Genomic DNA, 22,832 nt, shown 5'->3' with positions numbered 1-22,832 from the left:
TTTACATAAACTGACCTCATGAACCGGCGATGGAACAATAGCTATTGGTATACTATCTCAATATATAAATTGTTAAGAATGTTTTAGTAAATGTTCTAATTTGTATAGAAATGGACTAGTTGAGTGATACATCCCGTTTAAACTTACCTATTTTATTTAGGGAATTAAATGCACTTAACAATCAAGTGATAATTTTCGAATACTTAATTACTATTTTAATCAATCATTTCCTAGTTAACTACATACTTAATATAAAAATGGTTGAAATTAGTAAGTTTTTATTGAATACTTCTGGGATTTGTCAACATGGATGTGCAGAAATCATTCACCCTTGGACAAACAGCTGTTTAAAAGCTTTTTCAATGATGATTCGAGCATGCCTGAAAGGAAATTTTAAATTTTGGTTTCCACTGTGCTGTCTTAGCTGTGTGAGTATTTTTTCTTTGACGCGTCAATTAGGATTCCCATAGAATATTATTGTGAGCATTGAACTATTATGTACTAACATTCATATCTCTGTTTTTGAGTAGGCGTTTCTAAGGTTTTGTTGTAGTCGACATCAATCGATAGATGTCCACCGCTGGACATAAGCAGTCTCATAGGGACTTATATGCCACGTTCTTGCACTACCTGGATCCAGCTGCCAGCGGCTCTCTGCAACTCGTTTGATGTCATCTGTCGCCCAAGTTGTAGTATACTAACGCTGCGCTATTCAGTGTAAGGTCGATTTTCCAGCACCTTGTGACCATACCATCTATCGGTTCTTTGAACTATGTGCCCCACCCATTGCCACTTCTGCTTTGCAACCCGTTGAGCTTTGTTGGCTACTCTGCTTTGCTACATCTATATCACTATGTCAGTTATCTTGGTTCTTTTCTAATTTGATTAACTACGTAGGTACCTACCTAGGTAAATAATTATAATTTTGAGTATTGCCCACTCTATCGCCTGCTGAGTTACCATTCCAATATACTCAGGTCCACTGTAGGTAGATGTGATGTTTTGCTGGTGGTGTGTGGTGAAAGCAAAAATTATTAGCAGTAAAATAATTAGTAAACTACTATAACTATATACAAACTCTACATCTTGATAAAAAGTATAGCTTATTGCTTGGCCATTTAATGTTCGTGGAACTGTGGAACTATTACGTGACATATCTTATAATATAATAGTCTAAAAATAATAGTTTGTGTGACAATCACGATATCGTATTATTTTGTGTGTCCATTTCGTGATTATCACACAAACTATTCTTTATGGACTTCGTTTTTATGTCACGTAATAGTTCTACGAACATTAAACGGCGAAACTATAACTACTTTTTTTTTAACCAATATGTAGGGCTTATAGAGTCAGGTTCATAAGGTTTATAGGGCTTATAGGTACAGTTATTTGTTATTAATTATTGATAGAATACGTGCTACAGTGAAGGAAACCTAAGAGCTTTAAACTTTGTACTTGGGATAATGGGCTATGATGCGCACTCAGAATACAGTCTGTATTCTGAGGATGCGCAGCACAAATCGAAAGTCAGTTAGAGACGTCTTGCCTCTACTATATTATTGGCTCTATATTTCTTATAGAGATTTCATAACATTTTAACCGTTAAAGCATGAATAACTTACGAGTCTTGGCAACCGACTTTTGGCATTATTTTGTGCTCTCGTTCGTGAAATCAAATTCAGCTGGTAAAATACGAATCAAATGAATAACTACGTACCTATTTTGTATGACGGTCACTTCGAAGAATCACGGATACGAACCGAATACGGATGAGTGCACAGAATTTAATACCCTTTAACTAATTGAAATAATGATTTTGGTGGGATTCAATTCCGGTTTTGGGTCAACGTCCTACACCGAATAGGTAAAAATTTCAAGTTTGTAATACTTAACTCATTTCTTCTATGGGTTGGAGACCCATGGCACGCAGACGGACAGACAGACAGATAGCTGAGTAGTTAGGTACCTAACATTATTAGAGCGCCGTGTTACTCTTTGCATACGGAACCCTAAAAAATCTATGCTATAGCTAACCTGCACGTGCACAGGTTGTTTATTCAGATTTCATACTTTGTCGTACACATACGTAGTTAGGTACGCATGCAACCGTAATATAGGCTGACCTTTAATAATGAGAGTGGTCGGCCCGGCCGCCCACCCTGGGTGATTGCGATTGTCATGCGATTGTCGCATTGTAGCTGTCATTTTATCTTTTTGACAAGGTTAATGCCATGTTAATGCAATGACCACACCCTTAGCTTAGACCACACCACAATGCTTGGATCATAGAGATAGTATCTTAGATGAATGTAAGATGTATACTATCTCTATGGATAGTATACATTCATCAGTAGATAATCTATGCATTCATCCAAGGCTTGGATGAATAGGTACATGATGAATATGAAACTATCTCTATGCCACAATGACATAATTTACACTTGACAGTTGACAGGCGACAGGCGACAATTGATTTATTTTTGACGTTTGAATTTTGATCAAGATTTTGATTGATGATCCGTCGATCACCGACGAATCGATGACGTCCGACGACAACACAGAGTACTTTGGACGACAACGACCATGGTATGCTATCTTAGAACTCTGCTGCTAAACTAGATTAATAGCGCCATCTAGGAGCTGGATTTAGAAATAATGTTCCAGTGTTAACATGTAAATTATTTTTAATGACAGTGTTAACATAATAAAAAATACTCAAGTTCCAATATTGTGAAAAATTAAATTAAAAACATACTTTCTTTTTATTTGGAAAAAAGAAATATTCAATTATTATAAATTTTGCTAAAATTAAGCTTTATTTTTAAAATAATAGTTAAATGTTCTTCAAATTCTAGATTTTCATATCTATGGTCAAGAAAACTGGGTGACAAGTGTCAAAATGTTTGAAATTTGAATTCATTTCATAACGAAATTCTACGGTGGTTCTACAGTTTTGGGAGTAATTTTATTTGATATTAAAGATTTCACGACTTTTGCTTTGCTTTCGGACTCCGACGATCCCTACGTTTATTATTTTGGCTTGTTTTTTGGACTACTGTTTCTTGTGTAAACGATAACTTGGCATTCCCCCTGAACTCTGTTGCAATCTGATTTTGTTTAGTGGTTTGGAAGTTTAGATTTGTAAAATGTCTCAAAAAGTATGTTGTGTGCCTGGCTGTTCAACTGTTGCAGGCGATGGTAAGTAAATTCGTTCTGTTTTATATCAGAAAGTATTGCTTGCTGCCTCATATACTCAATTGATTCAATCGGAAGATTGCCCTTGAAAGTTATCATTTCAAGGATGCAGTGATGCAAGGATGCCTTTTTGACAAGATGCGTTAGCTCTAGCACCACAGTTTTGTTTAATTGCAAACGTGAGATGTAGGTACTAAACCCTAAAATGTTGATGTTTGAACAGTGACTTAATGTTTTTAGCACTTTTCTCAATAGAAATAAGCTATTAGTCGGATCACTATAATTAGATAAGCTTGATGTTTAATATCTTTACTTCATTATGTATTTCCAGGTATCTCACTGCACCGTTTCCCCAACCCAAATCAGCACATTGATTTGTTTCAAGTGTGGCTGAAGAAGATTGGGGGTCATGTAGCGGAATTAGATAAAGATTACATTTACAGCAACAGAAGGGTCTGTCGTAGACATTTTGAGGACATTTATTTGTACCCAACAAAGTTGTGTTCCCTAGCCATCCCATCACTCTGTTTAGCAGGTTGGTTAGACATTTTTAAAGTACCTTTGTAACTAGCAAATATTTTCACTTGCTAATTGGTATATTTTAGATATTATGTAACTTGTCACAGAATATCAGACAGCTATGGTTTCAAGTTAATTATTTACAAGAACTTTTTATGTAGAAACATGGACAAGTCTTACTCTCTAATGTGAATAATTCATATCTCAATGTATTTACTTTATTATGGTTTTGATATTGATATTTTTATTTTAGAGAATATGGCTGCTGCTGAAGCAATAATTGTTTCTGAACCGCATACTAGCTCCAGTTTCATATCAAATTCTAATGAAATGGAAATGGCACCAGGTAATTATAAATCTTAAATCTAAATATATAAAAGGAAAAGGTGACTGACTGACTGACTGACTGATCTATCAACGCACAGCTCCAACTACTGGACGGATCAGGCTGAAATTTGGCATGCAGATAGCTATTATGATGTAGGCATCCGCTAAGAAAACATTTTTGAAAATTTAAATCCCTAAGGGGGTGAAATAGGGGTTTGAAATTTGTGTAGTCCATGCGGACGAAGTCGAAAGCATAAGCTAGTTAGTATCCTATAATTTTAAATCGCCTTTAAGTTTATTTTTTAACATGGCAGATATGTATATGCCATACAATAGGAAATGCAAAAAAATAGTGTTTTTGATTTACATGATCATATCATTTCAATTTAATTAGATACTAATAGAATAGTGTAGTATAACTTAAATGAACTACTGATGTGAAAGTTTGATACCTTTCAAATCAAACATCATTTTTTCATTTCCATTGTTGGTAGCTTTAGTATTAACTAGTGACCTTACCTTCGCATGGGTAGCTTATTACAGTTTTCATGTGGATCTCTAATTTTTTGAAAATAAAATATAGCTTATGTTACTCAGGAATAATGTAGATTTCTACTTGTAAAAGATTTTTTTAAAATTGGTTGGTATAGATTATCGTATTATTATCTCATGTGTTATTTTTGGTATTTTGCAGGACTTGTTGCAACATCAAGTAAAGCAGTACCTGCAGTTGCTATTAAGTTAAACTCAAAGGACAATTTAAAAGGTATATCAGAATCCTTCGTTTTAAACTAAAAAGTTTTTATAACTTACTTGGATTAGTTAAATATTATAACTGTGGTGATCATGCCATGCTTCATACTCTGTCTGTAGCAGACACTTTTAAAAACAAATTCATGTGGACAAAGTCTCAGGCATATCAAGTTGGGATCAATATTTTTTCTGCCCCAAAAATGCCAGGTTGTCTAAATAACTCTGTATAATATGACTTCAAGACAACAATATTATACACGGTCAGAAAGACTAGCAGCAGAATAACAGTAAAAAGGCTCTATTTTGATAACCCTAAGAATTTATTGCTCATTGATAATATCTTTAGTCATGATCAACTCATTGCCAGCTTATTACTGAGCATAGGTCTCCTCTAAGAGTGAGATGAGTTTAGGCCATCGTCTGCCATGCAGGTTTCCTTAAGATATTTTTTCGTTCACCATTAAAGCAAGTGATATTTAATTTCTTAAAATGCACATAACTCTGCAAAGTTAGAATTGATTGCACCCCCAACCTGTCGAAAAGTCATAGCTACTAGGCTGTTATACGATTGCACTGAATGACGAACCATGATTAATCATGATGGTACTTAATGAACAGCAATTTTTAATATTTGATGTCATTTTACTTTCAGCTAAGAAGTGGGTTCTCACCAAACAAGAGAAGGAACTCTGCAAAGAAATTTCAAATATGAGACATCAATTAAAAAAATGTCGAATACAGAAAGACTACTTTAAGAAGAAGGCTGCTATTAAACTTAAAAAGACCGAAGCATTTGAGCTTTTGATGAAAAATATGAGTGAAGAGACAAAAACTTTTTTTGCTATGCAAGTCACTCAATTTGGAAAGAAAGCAAAAGGAAGACGCTTCACAATTAAAGAAAAAATTCTTTCCCTTGCATTGTACAAGCGCAGTCCAAAGGCATATAGGTTTCTAAGTTCTTTTAGTGTTTTGCCTAAGAGAAAAACACTTTCTACTTTATTACAAAAAATAAACCTCAAGCCAGGTAAAACCGTGGAATTATTTGAAGAATTAAAGAAACCTGTAACAAAGTTAAATGACAACCATAAGTTTTGTACGATTATCTTTGATGAAATGGCAATTTCACCAAATTTAACCTACTGCAGAAAAAATGATGAAATTATTGGTATGGTGGATGACGGTGAGGAAAAAAAGAAGCAAATTTGTGACCATGTTTTGGTGTTTATGGTGAGAGGTATCATAAAAAAATTCAAACAACCAGTTTATTTCACATTTTGTAGAGGCTCTACTAAAGCAGACAGCTTAAAGGCACAAATAAAAACTGTCATAAAAGAAGTAGAAGCCACAGGTTTAAAAGTTGTGGCCACTGTTTGTGACCAGGGGGCATCAAACCGAGCTGCTATAAACAGTTTACTAAATGAGACTAGAATAGAATATTTAAGAGACAACAAAGAATGGACTGGTGGGTTTTTTGAATTAAATAAAAAAAAGATTTTTCCTTTATTTGATGCACCCCATCTGATGAAGGGTATAAGAAATAATTTGTTGAACAAAAATTTAATGTTTACCCAAGATGGGAAGCAAAAAGTTGCAAAATGGCAGCATTTAGAAGAAATGTACCACAGGCAGCCAGGCTATAAAGGTGTCCGCTTGGTGCCTAAATTAACGGCGCAACATGTTGTGCCCAAACTAATACCTAAAATGAAAGTGAAACACTGCACTCAGGTATTCAGTCGGACAGTCGGCGTTGCTCTTGGATATATGGCAGGTACCTACTTGATTTGTATACTGATGTACATTGCTCTCTTTACCATTGTCAAAGTTGGTGGATTTTACTCTTTATGCAAGGTTTTCTACTTCATCATGATCATCATGATCACTCCACCGCCGGGTCACTACAGAGTAGGAGACGACGTCATAACCACTAGGCTATCCAGCTTATTTGTGTATTGTGTTCCATTCTTATTAATTAGTAGAATAGAATATTTTAATTTTTACTTATTATAATTTATTTTATGAGTATTTAACATGTCCTTTTTTTCTTTTTAGATTGTGGGCAACTTCCAGCTGAAAATAAAGACACGGCTGATTTGTTAATATTGATGGACGAATTATTTGATTCTGTGAATGGGAGTTACAGCAAAATAAGAAATGGTAAAATTTATAGAACTGCTGTAACTCCCAAATCTCCTCATCACCAGTTATGGAGAAAAAGTTTGCCAGTATTGAAGTCCATGGTCTTTGTTACAAAGGATGGGAGAAAAGCCTCTGTTCCATCAATTTCGAGCTGGATAAAAACAATTGAAGGGTTCCAGTTATTAATCAATCATTTAAAGTCCCTCAATGTAACTTCACTTTTGTTACGACATTTCAATCAGGACCCCTTGGAAAACTTTTTTGGTGCAATAAGAGCACAGGGCCATTCAAACAATATGCCAAATGCATATGGGTTTCAAGCAGCATATAAGACGTTAATGGTAAATAATTTAACATCTCCTCATTCTGTCGGGGCAAATTGTGAAAAAGATGGGGACTTTTGCCTAAACAATTTAAAAAATCTTATAAAAAGTAGCGAAAAGAGTAACGAAGAAAACATAGAAAATATAGAAATAGATTTTAATGATTTGAACATTGAAAATATAAATACAAATAAACTAATTGAAGGCAAATCTCCGACAGATGTAGAGAGGTGTGCGGCAGTAGCATATTGCAGTGGATGGCTTGTGACAAAAGTGCAAAAAAAAGTTTTCAAAAGTTGTCCTGAATGCATTGAAGTGTTTAAAAGTAAGGAACTGGAGGCTTTTCATAAACATATTAAAATTAGCGAATACAATGACAAAGGATGGCTATGTTATCCGACGAGAAACATTTTTGATTGCTTCGCTGAGATCGAAAATCACGTAATTGAAATTTTGAAAAACAGAAGTAATAAAAATAAAATACAAGAGTACGTAAAATTAATACTATTATCAAATATAAATTTTAACTTTATATCATGTAGCTCACATAGAGACAAAATTATTAATTTTTTGACCAAGGAAACTGTCATTTTTTTTATAAATAACTGGTGCAAAGATATTAATTTTATTTTAAATGGAAAAATTCACTTTTTTGATTCAAGAGATCCACTTAAATGTGATGCTGATATTTATTATAAAAAAAAAAAATTGAAAAAGTTTAAATAACTTATAATAAGTTGTGTTTAATTTTTGAATTAAATTTGATTGGCGGGAGTTAAATGCCATTGTGATATTGGTAATTATCAGTATTGCCAAGATAAGTACCATTATCCATTCAAAACTCCCGCAAATCAAACACCACATTCCTACCTAATTTAAAAAACTATAAAGTATGTATATAGGTAGGTATATATACTGGGTATTGGCTGTATTTAGTACCAAACCCGTCTCCTAGATGGCGCTTTTCAAGTGGGCGCCTTGACGGCCCGACTTACCAGTCTATCTCCCTATATACACTGTAGTCTGTGACAACGACAACGATGTTCGTCGCGTTTATTTTGTGCCTTTTTATTTTATAGTTCGTACTTGAGAAAATCTCTTTACCTCTGATTCAGTTAGTCTTGTTAGTGGCTTATTGTGATTTTCCCAAACGGCTATTCAAATCAGTGAACAAGCTACAAGTTACCTACAATCATCATAGGTACAAATACAATACATCAGACTTCGTATCGTCACTTCGCGATTGGTTTTCTAGTTTGACGGTTGTTATTTGGTAATTTAGTGACTCAAAATACTAAAGACAGGATTAACTAGTGTTGAATAAATATCGTACGATTGAACATTGTTCTTTCCTCGAGGACACCCATGTATTTGAGAAAGTGATTTTCCCAGAAAAGTTAAGTCTTCTAAGATGGTCGAAGCAAGCAAATACTGGTTCGATAAGGCCTGCAGCGCCTGTGAATGCCATACTTTAATTCACCCTTGGACATATAAATGTAGTGATGCTACAAGTACTATGCTCATGAGTTGTATAAAAGGAAGCTATCAGTTTTATGCAATGGTTTATCTTGTAAGTTATTCTTTGATTTGTTTATGAGTTGAGTAACTACAGTTTACTTATTTTTTAAATTTTATGAAAAATTGCTTCTACAGCCTATAAGTCTACTACTGCTACAAGCAGCTTACGTAGCTCATTTTTGGATTAGGCAGAATAAGATTAGGTACAAAAAAAAGTCTTACAAAATTATTACAACCTAGATGATGCTCTTGTGAGCATGTTGGTGTGGATTCAGATTTTTTTTAAATCCCGTGAGAATGTTTTGTTTTTCTAGGATAAAAAATAGCCTGACTAGATTTGGTCGAAATCTGTTAAATGGATGGGTTGTGAAAAGGTAACAGACTGACAGACAGCACACTTTCATAATATTAGGTATATGTAGGTAATATAATAGAAAAAACATATCAGAAAGTGATAATCATAAGTTATAAGTAATTTAGCATTGATTATTATTTTTATATCTGGTAGATTAAAGACGTAGCAACTGGTATGCAGATTATGATAAGACAAGAAGTGTAAAATTCTTGAAAACAATTTGTGAATATCCACTTTATTGGAAGGGACAAACCTAATTGAGTTCCACTCGGAGAAAAATGTGGCATAAAAAATGTTACTTTGGTCCTGTGATTTCTACGCACCAAAACTTGTTAAATTTGTCCCTCCCTCTAGTAGATATTATTAATCCAATTAAGTAATTTGAAGTAAATTTTATTTCAAATTGATTTGAAATTATTCATGGCTTAACAAATTATATTATGCACAGTAAAACCGATTGTGTTTTTGTGGTAGGTAATGAATAACAAAAATAATGCCATGTACCTACAGTGTATAAGATTAGTATTAATAATACATCCAGCCTTACTGATATACAAATTGCCCCAGGGCAAGCAGTGTGCAATATTATATTATATTTGTGAGGGCCCTAACATGTAGTTTTATTTTCAGATACAAATTCTGATGAGAGGTAAAAAACTGGGTAAAAATGAGATGATAGAACAATTTAAGCTATATTTAAAGTCTGGTATATTTGGTCTAACTGTTGGAAGCTCTTTTGTGACATTAAATTGTATATTTAGGTAAGTCTCGGTAATAGAACAGACCCAAATAAAACTTTTGTATCTAACGCTGAATGTAAAATTCTCTAGTTTATTTTTAACATGTTTTTGGGGAATCTTCGCGATTTTTTTTGTGTCAAAGCCAAATTGTGCCAATCGTCATTTAACTCTCGTAATTTTCATAATAATAAAAAATAAATAAACATATTTGTAGTTTTCGAGGCCATAACTTTATTCTTTGAACATCCGAAATGTGTCTTTTGGGATGCATCTGTACTATAATACGTAATTAGGAAACATCTGTAACTTTAACCTTTACCACTGTTGCTTTATTACTTTAATTATGGGTAAAGTTTAGGCACTGTAGGCATTATTTTGTTTACAGGAAACTATTCTTTAGTCAATTCAATTATTACACAACAGTTCTACTTCCTTGTACAGTCAGTGGACTTGCCGTGTACTTTGAACCACCTTACAGAAGAGTTATGGTTGTCAACCTTTTTGTTAATTTGGTGAGTATAAACCACTAGTTTATATTTATTTCAGTCTAAAATTCCAAGAAATATATTTCAGGGCTGGCTTGAAATTACTTATATGTATTAGCTAGGGTTCATTCCCGGGAATTCTCGAGCCGAGAATTTCCGGGAAATCGTTGGGCTTTGTTCCCGAGAAATCAAGCTCGAGAAAACTCGAGAACTCGAGAAATCATATTTGAGTCTATGAAATTATAAAATAAAACGATTTGCGTTTGCCTTTTGTTTTAAAAGCAAAAATTTCATTTGATTTTTTTTTCTAATTAACATGCCAAAAATGGTGCTGTGATTGTAATTTAATTATAAGTTAGGATAGGGTTAACGTTTTCATGTTGAAATTTTTGTTTATTGTTTGTTTTGTTTAAAAGAAAGAAGCTAGAAGTTTTAAGTTGATTTTTTTTCTTTTTAATGCTGTGCTTGTGCTGTAATTGTATATATGTATAAGTCACAAATGTCAGAATAGCTTATTTTTTTAGTTTTCTTTAAGAAAAAGAAGCTAATTATGTTGAAGACTGTCAATAAAAGTCTTATAATTATTTTGGTACTTTTATTTGAGAGGAAACCACTGAATTTGTTGATTAATCGCATTATTGGAACCGAAGAATATGCAAATCCGTACGTAAATGTAAATTTCTCGACAACCCGAGAAGACCCGAGAAATTAGTCTCGAGAATTCTCGAGACCCGAGAAATTGATAAGCTCGAGAAATCATGAACCCTAGTATTAGCACAAGTAAAGGAAACAATCCGAGATCCGTGAATTTGTGGCTATATCACAAAAAACCGGCGGAGTGCGAGTCAGACTCCGACAAGAGGGCTCCATACTACAGTCGTATTTTTTCGACATTTTGCACAATAAATCAAAAACTGATATGCATAAAAATAAATAAAATCTGTTTTAGAATGTACAGGTAAATCCCTTTGATATGATACTCCACTTGGTATAGTTATCTTACTTTGAAAATTGAAAATAGTAATTATTTGATCCACACATTTTAATTTTTTTTGTGATGTAACCACAAATTTACGGTTCCGTACCAAATTTCATGATTCTAAGTCAACGAGAAGTACCCTATTCTTGACAGACACGACGGACAGACGGACAAACAGACAGACAGACAACCAAGTGATCCTATAAGGGTTCCTTTTTTCCTTTTTTTGTGGTATGGAACCCTAAAATAATTTTAAAAATATTGTGTTTACGACCAAATACTATGTTTACTTTATCACACCATAGATGGTGCTGTCCATCATTAACTTGCAGTGTGGTACAGCTGTTGGAGCGCGCATATTATTATAATATTATACCTACTGGTTTGTGCTGTGTTCGTCCTTGGGCTGGTCCCTGTCTACATTTAGTACAAGCCGTGGTCCTTGAGGTCACGAGTGTACGGTGGGCTAGGTGTGGGGGACAAGAGTGTTATTTCTTGAACGAGGGTACAGAACCCTTTGTGTGTGATTCCGACTCGCACTTGACCAACTGGTCATAAGGAGAGCAATCTTTTTCAGGTATTTGAATACTGGGCTCGAACATTAGATCACCAAGGTTGGCTGCGGCGGTCGATCGGTCGCGAAACTCTCATATTTATGCTCGGTAGCTCTGCCCTGTTCTATCTTATGCGTTTGGAAAGAGAGAACAGCCAACGTACGCCTTTGTTCTGGTAAGTGTATTTATTTATTTACAAATGCCATAGGTAATGGTGCGCTTACAGGGCCAATTTTTAAGCAATTGTAGCAACACAAAATGTCAATCTGGAGCAAAGTGGAGCAATTATTTCGCATAACATTGCTAAAATTTTCAGGTATTGCTGGGTATTGCAGTAAATTGTATGTGGTTGTGACATCATAAGTGACTAAATTATCTGGAATTGCGGTATTTCAATTGCCCGTGTAAGCTTATGAAAACATGGCCATACAACTCTGTATAACTTAATTTTTGATCTATATCTCTTAAAATATTTGCACACTATTAATTTCGTTGAATGTTAAGGGCTCTTTATACTGTATACCTCCATTTTTTTTTGTACCAACGTTCTTGCAAATAAATGATTATTTATTAATTTATGCATTTCGCACTGAATGAGAATTTTTATTGTATTTTCAGGTTCTTTACACCTCCAAGAGTGTCCAAAGAAGTTGGAGAGCCAGTGAAAGGTATTGAAGGCAAAAGTCCGGCGTGCCCTCATAAAGGACCTTGCATGAACTACATTTTTAGAGTAAGTTACACTAGATTACAACATGGGGTTATTCAAGGGGCGAACCAACAAATTCTTAAAAGGCCGGCAACGCATCGGCGGTTCCTCTGGTGCTGCAAATGTTCATGGGCGGCGGTAATCACTTAACTTAAGGTGACCCGCCTGCTCGTTTGCTCGCTATCTCTACGTCTGCCCCAGAAAGGGGAGAAAGACCAATCTCTATTAAACAAAAAAGTTAAAATGTTAAAATGTTAAAAAGTTAAAATGGCTATTAAACTACTACTTTTTAGTGTTTGCTACGGGGTGCCAATGGGATCCTATTACTAAGCCTCCGCTGTCTGTCCGTAAAAAACTTGGTCAGCGACACTCTCTTGGCGGTCAAAAACTCGTGCACCTTGCACAGGACTTAAATACATGTATGTCCATTATAAGTACCTAATCGTAATCGCCCACCCTCGCATACTGGTTCATAGCCCAGCGACAAAACTCCCAACTACACACTCGCTTCTCGTTGCTAGCCAACTGGTTTCTAGTTTTTAGCTCAACTCGTTTCTCGCTAATCGTCAGCGGTCGGACAACTGCCTAAAGGACATAAACTCGTGGCAACCATAACAAAATAACTACATATTTTGTAAATACGTAAAAGATTAGCAAACAGGACAAACATAACGTCAAAAGGAGTCACAGGGACTTACATTAAGGACAATAAAATGATAAATAATTAATTAACGTTTGTACGAATATATTAATTACTAGCGACCCGCCCCGGCTTCGCACGGGTAACTTATTAGAATTTTCGTAGGGATTTCTAATTTTTTTGAAATAAAATATAGTCTAGATGTCACTCAGGAATAATGTAGCTTCCTATACTGGTAAAAGAATTTTTAAAATCGGTTCAGTAGGTCCAAATATTACCCCCTACAAACAAACTTACAAACTTTACCTCTTTATAATATTAGTATTGAGTAGATTATGTCCACGACTTCGTCCGCTTGGATTTAAGTTTCTTAAAAATCCTGTGGAAAGTGGGAACTCTTAGCTAGCAAGCTACCTCTGTACCAATGTTGATCGCGACTTTAACAGGTGGATTTAGGATTTTCTTTATAATCTCGCAAGGATTCTTTGATTTCCAGGACAAAAAGTAGCCTACAAGTATATCCATATGCTTCTGATGCAAGCTACCTCTGTACCTTTCTTCATTTTTGGTTGAATGGCTAGGCCGTGAAAGGCTAGCTTATAGACAGACACACACTTGCGCATGTATAATATTAGTATGGATATGGTCATATGGATGTTGTTTTGTCATACCTTGTTTAATTATTGAGGAATGATTGAGGATATATTTTTACGTTCATAAGAAATATAAAAATATGTTATTACGCCTATAAGCAACAAGGATAAATTGCCTGTTGTAGAGTGGTAAGTTTGTGGATTTTCCGTAGTTAATCATTAGGTGCAATTTACATGGCGATTTTTGATTTTACAAAACATACCGCCACACTCAGAGTCGTTTAATCGTTACTTAAGGCATTCCTTAGTATAGATTTATAAAAGTTCACTCTCAGAGTCTGCTACTAGATGATGCCCGCGACTCCTTCCGCGTGAATTTAGGTTTTTAAAATCTCTACCTATATTACAACTCTTTATAACTCTTTTATTACTCTTATTATAACTCTTTTATTACTCTTATTATAACTCTTTTATTTTCCGGGATAATAATAGTAGCCTATGTCCTTCCCCGGGATGTAAGCTATATCTGTACCAAATTTCATCGAAATCGGTTTAACAGATGTGCCGTGAAAAGCTAGTAGACAGACAGACACACTTTCGCATTTATAATATTAGTATGGATTCATCAAAACATCTTTTATTTCTAGGGTGCGGCTCAATTATTCGGCGTGGGTTGCCTGATGACTATACTGCGGACCGTCATACCGAGGATCCTTACGCCGACCAAAGCACTGAAGTCATTGAAGCCGTCGCATCTCAAACTTGGCCTTTTCTTCGGCGGCTACATTGGGATTTATAGGGTAGGTTTTATACTTGTTAAGTTCTTCATAATGCTCTCAAAGGTGTGTGAAGTCTGCCACTTGGCCAGCGTGATTGACTATGACCAAACCTTTCTCTTATTGAGAGGAGACCCGTTCTCAGTAGTAAGCCGGCGATGGGTTGATCATGAAGACACATGTTGTCTGAATGGTCCCTTAAAGAAGGCCCCTATCTTAACTATGAATTTCTTGACTAGACTTCGAGAAGCAAACACTGGCCGAAGAAAAACTTACAATCGAGGGATGAAAGGGGAAATAAATACCAAAATATTCTGTTTCAGCTAGTAGTATGTCTGCTGTGCCGTAAGAACGGTAGAGATAGTGCACTATATGCATTGCCCGCGGGCTTCCTCGCCGGCCTGGCGTTCAAAGCGTCTCCTTCAACGCCCATCGCTTTGGCCCCCGTCACTTCTACATTGCAGGTAAAACAATGATTATGTAAGCATCACGCGCACACACGCACACACAAACACACACAAACACACACACACACACACACACACACACACACACACATATATCAAACTATACAATTTTCTTTGCATTTGGATGCACAAAATTACATAATAATACAATAATATGGTCTTAATTGACTCTAACAAATCAAGATTTAAAAAAAATTCTTTGAGAAACTGATGATCATGTTATGTTATGAAAAAAAAGATTCCGACGAATTGAGAACCTCCTCCTTTTTTTGAAGTCGGTTAAAAAGAAGAACAAACTTTAAATCTGTAAGTAGATTTTGGAAATTCATCATGGCTGGATTTTATTTGACAGTGCAAAACAAACCTTATGTAGTCACATCAATGCTCAATTTTAATAGCTCTGTGTAAGAATGTTATATTACCCTTATCCTTTCCCAGATCCTTTTCTCATGGCTATACCAAAAGGGCACGATACCCGCAAGCTGGCCGTTAGTGGAACTTCTATACTGCATATGCCAAGGCATATTGTTCCATGCGAGAGTCATGCACGAGGATGTATGCCCGCGGTACATCGTCAACCTCATGCATACCGTCACTAGTAACAAGTAAGTATAATTTTTTGTCTACAGTGTTGGCAACACCAACAAAACTTCATCTGTAACGCATGACAGTTAGTCAGTTAGTAGTTTATTTATTTATTTATTATTTTTCACTTTCTTGCATTCGGACTTTTTGTCTACAGTGTTGGCAACACCAACAAAACTTCATCTGTAACGCATGACAGTTAGTCAGTTAGTAGTTTATTTATTTATTTATTATTTTTTACTTTCTTGCATTCGGACTTTTTGTCTATAGTGTTGGCAACACCAACAAAACTTCATCTGTAACGTATGACAGTTAGTCAGTTAGTAGTTTATTTATTATTTTTCACTTTCTTGCATTCGGACTTTTTGTCTATAGTGTTGGCAACACCAACAAAACTTCATCTGTAACGTATGACAGTTAGTCAGTTAGTAGTTTATTTATTTATTTATTATTTTTCACTTTCTTGCATTCGGACTTTTTGTCTATAGTGTTGGCAATACCAACAAAACTTCATCTGTAACGTATGACAGTTAGTCAGTTAGTAGTTTATTTATTTATTTATTATTTTTCACTTTCTTGCATTCGGACTTTTTGTCTACAGTGTTGGCAACACCAACAAAACTTCATCTGTAACGTATGACAGTTAGTCAGTTAGTAGTTTATTTATTTATTTATTATTTTTCACTTTCTTCTTCTTCACATTCGGACCGCTGCCATGTAAACACGTGTCTTTCGCTTTCCATAATAATTAGTGTGTGCCACAAGTCATTAATTTCGTGGTTTTATTCATACGAAACACCTAATTTAAACCTGTGCCTAACACTCCATCATACAGTTTGGTGAAAATTACAAGATGAGCTTATCTTACGGACGTCAAAGTGTCAAGTAAAACAGGGATTTAAAATTGTAGTCCACGCGGAAGAAGTCGCGAGCATAAGCTAGTATTTTATGTAATAGTATGAATGCGCTATGATTATAGTTATTTTACCTTTAAGTGATATGAAGCTACAATATCTATCAACGCACAGCTCAAACTACTGGACGGATCGGGCTGAAATTTGGCATGCAGATAGCTATTATGACGTAGACATCCCCTAAGAAAGGATTTTTGAAAATTGAACCCCTAAGGGGGTAAAATAGCGGTTCGAAATTTGAGTAGTCCACGCGGACGTAGTCGCGGGCATAAGCTAGTATGGAATAAATTGCCTAAGGATGTGGTTATGTCAAGTTCTGCTAACCAGTTCAAGAATAGATTAGACAAACATTTGGAAAACTCGAAGCACTTCTGATATAGACGCATCAGCGAAAGCTGCTTAGTTTATTAAATAATAATAATAATAATAAGTTTTATTGTATTTTGTAGATTTTCAGGTTTTGAAATTGTCGAAAAAAATTGCCATTACACTCGATAATCTTTTTTTTTCAGAGCCGACGAAATCCAACACGCCTTTATACAGAAGATTCTTAGGTATAAAGATTTTCATCCCTAAATACGTTTTGATATTATTTACAAAAGAAATACGCGTTATATAATTATTATATTGTTGTTATATAACTTGTTGTGTATAATTTAGGCGCAGTCTGTGATTTTTAGTTAAAACGCAAGCTTATTTTAACAGGGTTTATTTTTAACCTCTAGTTTTGTGACGTTGGGAAATCCTTAAGGTGCAAACACAGTGTTGTGACTTGTTGTGTGTTGCAACGCAATCTGGCGCGAAGATCGACCAATCAGAGGGCACCACGAACGGAACTGAATACCTTTTCACTGAGATGGTTCGTGAAGTAAGATGCGGTGCCTGCCTGATTCCTACTTAAATAGGTCTGAACTCCTAGCTCATGGACGCGACTCGCAAGGTCTTATAGTTTGTGGAGAACAACTGGCATAAAATGTTGTGACTCGCCTTTTGTCGCATCACAACACACAAGCACAACACAATAGTGTGTTTCCACCTACGATATGCCTTTAAAATTCGAACAAAACGATTGAAAAGGTTTTTTTATAAAAATGAAAACTGTGCTTTGTGAATGTGTTTGTTATTGATCGTTTGACTGATCAAAGTTAGGTCATTTATTATTGGCACACATAAATATTGAGAACCTCTTTTTTTTTAATTAGTGAAATAATACACCAGTGGTTTAATATTTAAATGTTTTCGTCTTCCAATTTTGGGGAACTTCTGAAAATATGTAAGTGTCGTTGCTTTCTATGCGATAAATAATGTTGGCTCATCGAGCTCATAACCCCTAGAGTATAGCCATACCTACACTATAGTCGCGAATTTCTGTCAACAACTCAGACCCCGTTCACACGGCATGTTTTTCACCAGGATCTTACCGAATACGTAGTTCTTCTTCTCAATCGTTCACTCTTGACAGAGTGGTCGTGGCTATGAATTCTTCACTGCTGCTCGTGCGATCTCCCTCCAGCGACTTCTATTGGTGGCATTATGTGCACACACGGAGACAGGTGTGCTTGTTGCAGAGCGGATTAAGTCCGTCCACCTAGTTGGGGAACGCCCACATACGAATACGTAGTAGCACAGAGAATAGAACCGTTTACACGGTTGAAACTGTGTACGTTTTTTTGCAGTACAAACAACGCGTGAATACTACTACTGTACTGTACACTTACTCAATGTATGCGCCACTACGTATTCGGTAACGTTGAGTCACAACCGCGGCGAGTGCGCGAACTGACTCCCTTGAAAAAGGACCCCGGATGGGTTTGAAACTAGTCGGGCTAACGTCGACTAAGCACGTGAGTACAGCCGGGACAGATATTATTTAAACGTGTTTTTTTGCTCGTTTTTTGTAGATAATGATACGGAACCTTTCGTGCCCGAGTCCTACTTGGACTTGGCCGGTTTTTGTCATTATGGTAGGAAAAACATTGCTTTTGAGTTGTTATAAGTTTATAAATGGCACAGCGTGTGCTACGTTATAATTATACAGAATGTAGGTAGGTACACAAAGAGTTGTTAGTCAAATTGCTTGAGAGATAAAATTAGAAATAATTGTAACTTTGACCTTGATGGCTTGTTACTAATGGGCTTTTGATATATAGGGTGTAACCAGTACGCTAGCAAAAACTTTGCGTTATTGTTATACTATCTAAACACAATCCAATACCAATAACCATTTGCCTCATTTAGTAGTTTTAGTGATTTAATATTTTTCAAGTCCGCAATGTATAGCGTACAAAACTGGGGTCAATACCCCAACTACGACGCGGCATTGACTTCGAGTGGTCTACTTTTGCAACGTTCGTTGACCTCTAGCGTCACTCAGATGTATTATTTGCAAATATATCGTGAATTTTTACAAATATAGGTTTTATTTTTTTATTTTTTCGCGTGTTTTTAGTGGTATCATATAAAGCAGTAATCTACTATCACCTGTCTTCGCTTTTGCTAGCGTTCTGGTTACACCCTGTAGTATGATTTTATCATTTCTATAAGATTTATAGACAATATATCCTTCTTTACAAAAGTTTGCATTTAAATAATTATGTTCTGTGTGCCTTGAACATATTATAATGGGTGCTATAGTAAAATTGAGTGAACGATGCATTAAAAATGTCGAAATTATTTGCGCTCGAACTTTTAGTTTATGTTTACCCCTAGTACGAGTTTACATAATATATCGAAAACTTTAATCGTGTTCGTGAGTTTCGATATGATGACTTCAGAGTTCAATGTAAAGGCTTATGTTTAAGTTTATTTCGTGGTTTAACGACATATTTTAATGTAGATAACGGGTACATACCGATTTGTCGATATTTCAACCCAATTGCACGGGTCGTGATCACAAGAGCGGTGCTGCGAGAGGTGAAATTCGAGCTGTCATGCCGTAGCGACAAATAAAAACATTAAATCGTGGTATGTACCCGTTATCTATATAAAAAAATGTAAAGGTAGACGTTGAGCTACGCAACCACGACATGCGACACTGGGAGGCGACACTTGCACACTGCTTTGTATAGAAATGTATGGAAATAATTTGAGGTGGATGATCGTGACGTGCAACACTGACAATACTATCGCCCGTCAGTGTCGTTTATTGGAGTCTCGTAGTCTAAAGTATTCCTACATTTTATATAACTGATTATTCTACAAAATTTCGTTAGGTGCGCTGTCTGAAGATCTATGTAGGAAGTCGGTATCTTTAAATTGTGGAAGCTGTCAAAACTCAACTCATTCTAGGGGTACTATTATTTATTTAATTTTTTTACCTTTTTTTAGCAGATTTTTTTTTAAATCATGATATTAAAGTAAACAAAATACGAATTGACGCTAGCCGATGATCGTTCCATCGGTCTTTAATATCTTCAGCGTATAGGTGCTACTATTATACAAATCTCTGACAGGCGTACTCAGAGTCGCTTAATCATTACTTAAGTTTAGTTCAAACGAGACAGAGCTATATCTCTCACATACATCTGTCTCGGTTTAACTCAATCTTAAGTAACGATTAACGACTCTGAGTACCGCTGTAAATAAACTAAATTAACAGATCTAAAAGTTGGGTATCCGTTTTGCAATGTTTCTAGCAGCAAAAAGCTAGCATTACTTTTTAATCTGACAATTTATTGTAAGAGATTTGGGTACAACGGATCCAGCACTATTGTATAAGTAAACGGAAAACATAAGATTCTGTATTATTTTGCTTATTTAATTTATAGATTAAGAGTGATCACGCACTCATCCAATCCGAATCCGTGAAAATACGGATATAAAAAATATCTACGTCATAATGTCATAAGCTACCATACAAATAGTTCTATGACTACTTCGGAACGTATTTTCACGGACTCGGATCGGATGACTGCGTAACCGCCAAGTATATTTTTATCCGGAATTTGTCATTTATTTATTTAATTTATATGTTATATTATAATATTATTAGTTTGTAATCCAGTGTAATAATGACATCACGTTGTTCTGGGAACAATGGCACATCATTACTTTAAAGCACAAATTATTATTTAATATAGATATATGGACGTCCATCAAACGACAGGTTCAGTCAATTCTGGATCGATGGAGCAGAGAAAATTCCAGTAGGCTTAGTATAAGATTTTACATCTCGCCAACAAGAAGTCAAGTGATATATATGTATATAATATGCAAATATCAGACTGCTAAGTTATCCGTCACTATAACTGTGGCAAAACCCATCGTATAATGGACGTACATGTTATAGGAGATTAAGGGTGGAAGTCAACCATTAGTTCTTAAGTACAGATTGTGTAATTAAGTAAAAATAAGTAAATCTTGAAGAACCATTTTAAACCTTTAAAATATCATGAATTCATTTTGCAACTCTCATTGAAATATTTCGTCACTCCAAGGTTTATTACACAAATACTCAAAATAGACTTAACGTAGGTAATTATTAACAATATTGAGGCTATAGAAACATTTCGTTACACAAGAAAATACAGGTTTAATGCTCATTTTTATTGCTCGATTACTCTATCGATAAAGCAAACCGCATTAGCGATTGTTGCAATTAAAACAATCGAATGAATCGAATAGTCGATACGGATGGAACTACAAATGCGGAGCGCACGGCCTGGAAAGAATAAATCGAAAATCAAAATCAATTGCACATTATATTCGATTTTCGATTCATTCGTCTCATACGCGCGCTAAGTAACAAATGAACAATCAAAACAAACGATTGTTTCGCGATTTTTCAACTGTTATTGGATTTTTATCGAATAATAACAGCATCGAATAATTCGATTGTTATTCGAATGAATCACTCATCGCTAAACCGCATAAGTAGGAGACTCGGTAAGCGGGATAATGACTAGAGTATTAAAGGGATTCGGCAGTGAACTGAAAAAAGCCCGTGATTTTTATGCACTATAGTTTTTCTAGATACATATTAAGTAGTTTGACGGTGCGTCCAGATTATTTAACATGACATGATTTTAATATGTACCTACCTAATTTTAGACAACCCCACGTTATTTTAGCGTTTAAACTATCGTGAGTGATTTCCATTATTATATAATATCTGTCAACGTCATGTTACGTAACAATGCTTGGTAGTATGAGTGAGTTAGACCCCGTTCACACAGCATTAACACCGTACGTTTTTTGCAGGATAAATCTTACCGAATACGTAATAGTGGCACAATGAGTATAAAACTTTCAGACGTACTTTTTTTTCGCAGTACAAACAAATGTGAACGGTCCTATTGGTACTCAATGTATACGCCACTACATATCCGGTAAGATTTGTCCTACAAAAAAATGTGCGTTGCAAATCTCGTGTGAATGAGGTCTTACACAACAAACGTTTTAATAACATTACCTACTAATCTGGACGAACCTTATATTAATAATAATGATCAATGTATAAAATGTATATGCCATGCCATAGTGTTTGTTGTAAGAACAATTAATATTTTTTTTATATTACGAAAAATATTTATTTTAATTATTTTAATTTATTAATAAGTAAATGGTGTTGTGTTTATTTAATTTGTCCTAAATAATTAATATTGGTGTTAATTGGTTTTAATTCGTAATTATAATAATTGTTGCATTCCTTAAAAAATTGATTTGTTTTAAAATTGGTTGTAAAGACAGATTTGTGTAAGGGACAAATTATTGCATCGTATGGACCTAATATTTTATTAAAGTACCAAAAACATTACATTAATATAAGGTATTGTTATATTTTTGGAATAAAACAATTTAATATTGTATCAGGTGTTGTATTTATTATTCTGATATAGACAGATTAGTGCCTTTATTTTGAAAGTGTGATTATTCCATAAGAAATTATATGAATTGGCATAGTTTATAACTTAGACTTCCTTCAAAACTCGCATTTTTTTATAATCGAGATTATTGCCAGTAAAAAATATCGTGTGTAATACGCACGTAGTCGCCGCGACTCCGTGCGCATACACACGACGACTTTTCTTCGAAATTACAAATTCTAACGGTCGCCTTCGACTGAGTCGCCGGGCGACTATTCGATATCGTACAGTATCGTAGGCTGAAAGTAATGAACATCGGCCTTTAGAATGACATTTCATCTTTGTAGAGCGTTGTCTCTGTCACTCATACCCATATGACGCTTTGTCGGTCTTAACGACCGAGACAGTGCTCTAGAAATCTGCTGTCTCCTTCTAAAGATTTTTTCACCTTTGTTTTCCG

At 35.1% G+C, this 22,832-nt stretch overlaps 1 protein-coding gene across 5 annotated transcripts; it reads left to right on the top strand.

The window, feature by feature from the left end:
• The first annotated feature begins 257 nt into the window (after positions 1-257).
• On the top strand, positions 258-22,373 carry LOC117986172 (transmembrane protein 135-like). Of its 5 annotated transcripts, none has more exons than XM_069501513.1 (10): positions 8,295-8,298; positions 8,649-8,826; positions 9,760-9,890; positions 10,255-10,381; positions 11,911-12,062; positions 12,506-12,617; positions 14,474-14,626; positions 14,926-15,066; positions 15,508-15,674; positions 17,081-22,373. In XM_069501513.1, exons 2-10 carry the CDS (start codon positions 8,668-8,670, stop codon positions 17,142-17,144), a joined length of 1,206 nt encoding a protein of 401 aa, XP_069357614.1. In that variant the 5' UTR covers positions 8,295-8,298; positions 8,649-8,667; the 3' UTR covers positions 17,145-22,373. The 5 variants fall into 5 exon arrangements, with proteins under 5 accessions (XP_069357610.1, XP_069357614.1, XP_069357612.1 ...); XM_069501511.1 differs by lacking the exon at positions 8,295-8,298 and adding an exon at positions 8,348-8,457; XM_069501510.1 differs by lacking the exon at positions 8,295-8,298 and adding an exon at positions 8,392-8,529.
• The last annotated feature ends 459 nt before the right edge of the window (positions 22,374-22,832 follow it).

Source organism: Maniola hyperantus, chromosome 10 (assembly GCF_902806685.2).
Source record: "Maniola hyperantus chromosome 10, iAphHyp1.2, whole genome shotgun sequence".
In the NCBI taxonomy this organism is placed as follows: Eukaryota; Metazoa; Arthropoda; class Insecta; order Lepidoptera; family Nymphalidae; genus Maniola; species Maniola hyperantus.
Note: the sequence above shows the minus strand (reverse complement) of the source record. Positions and strands in the feature narration are given on the sequence as shown.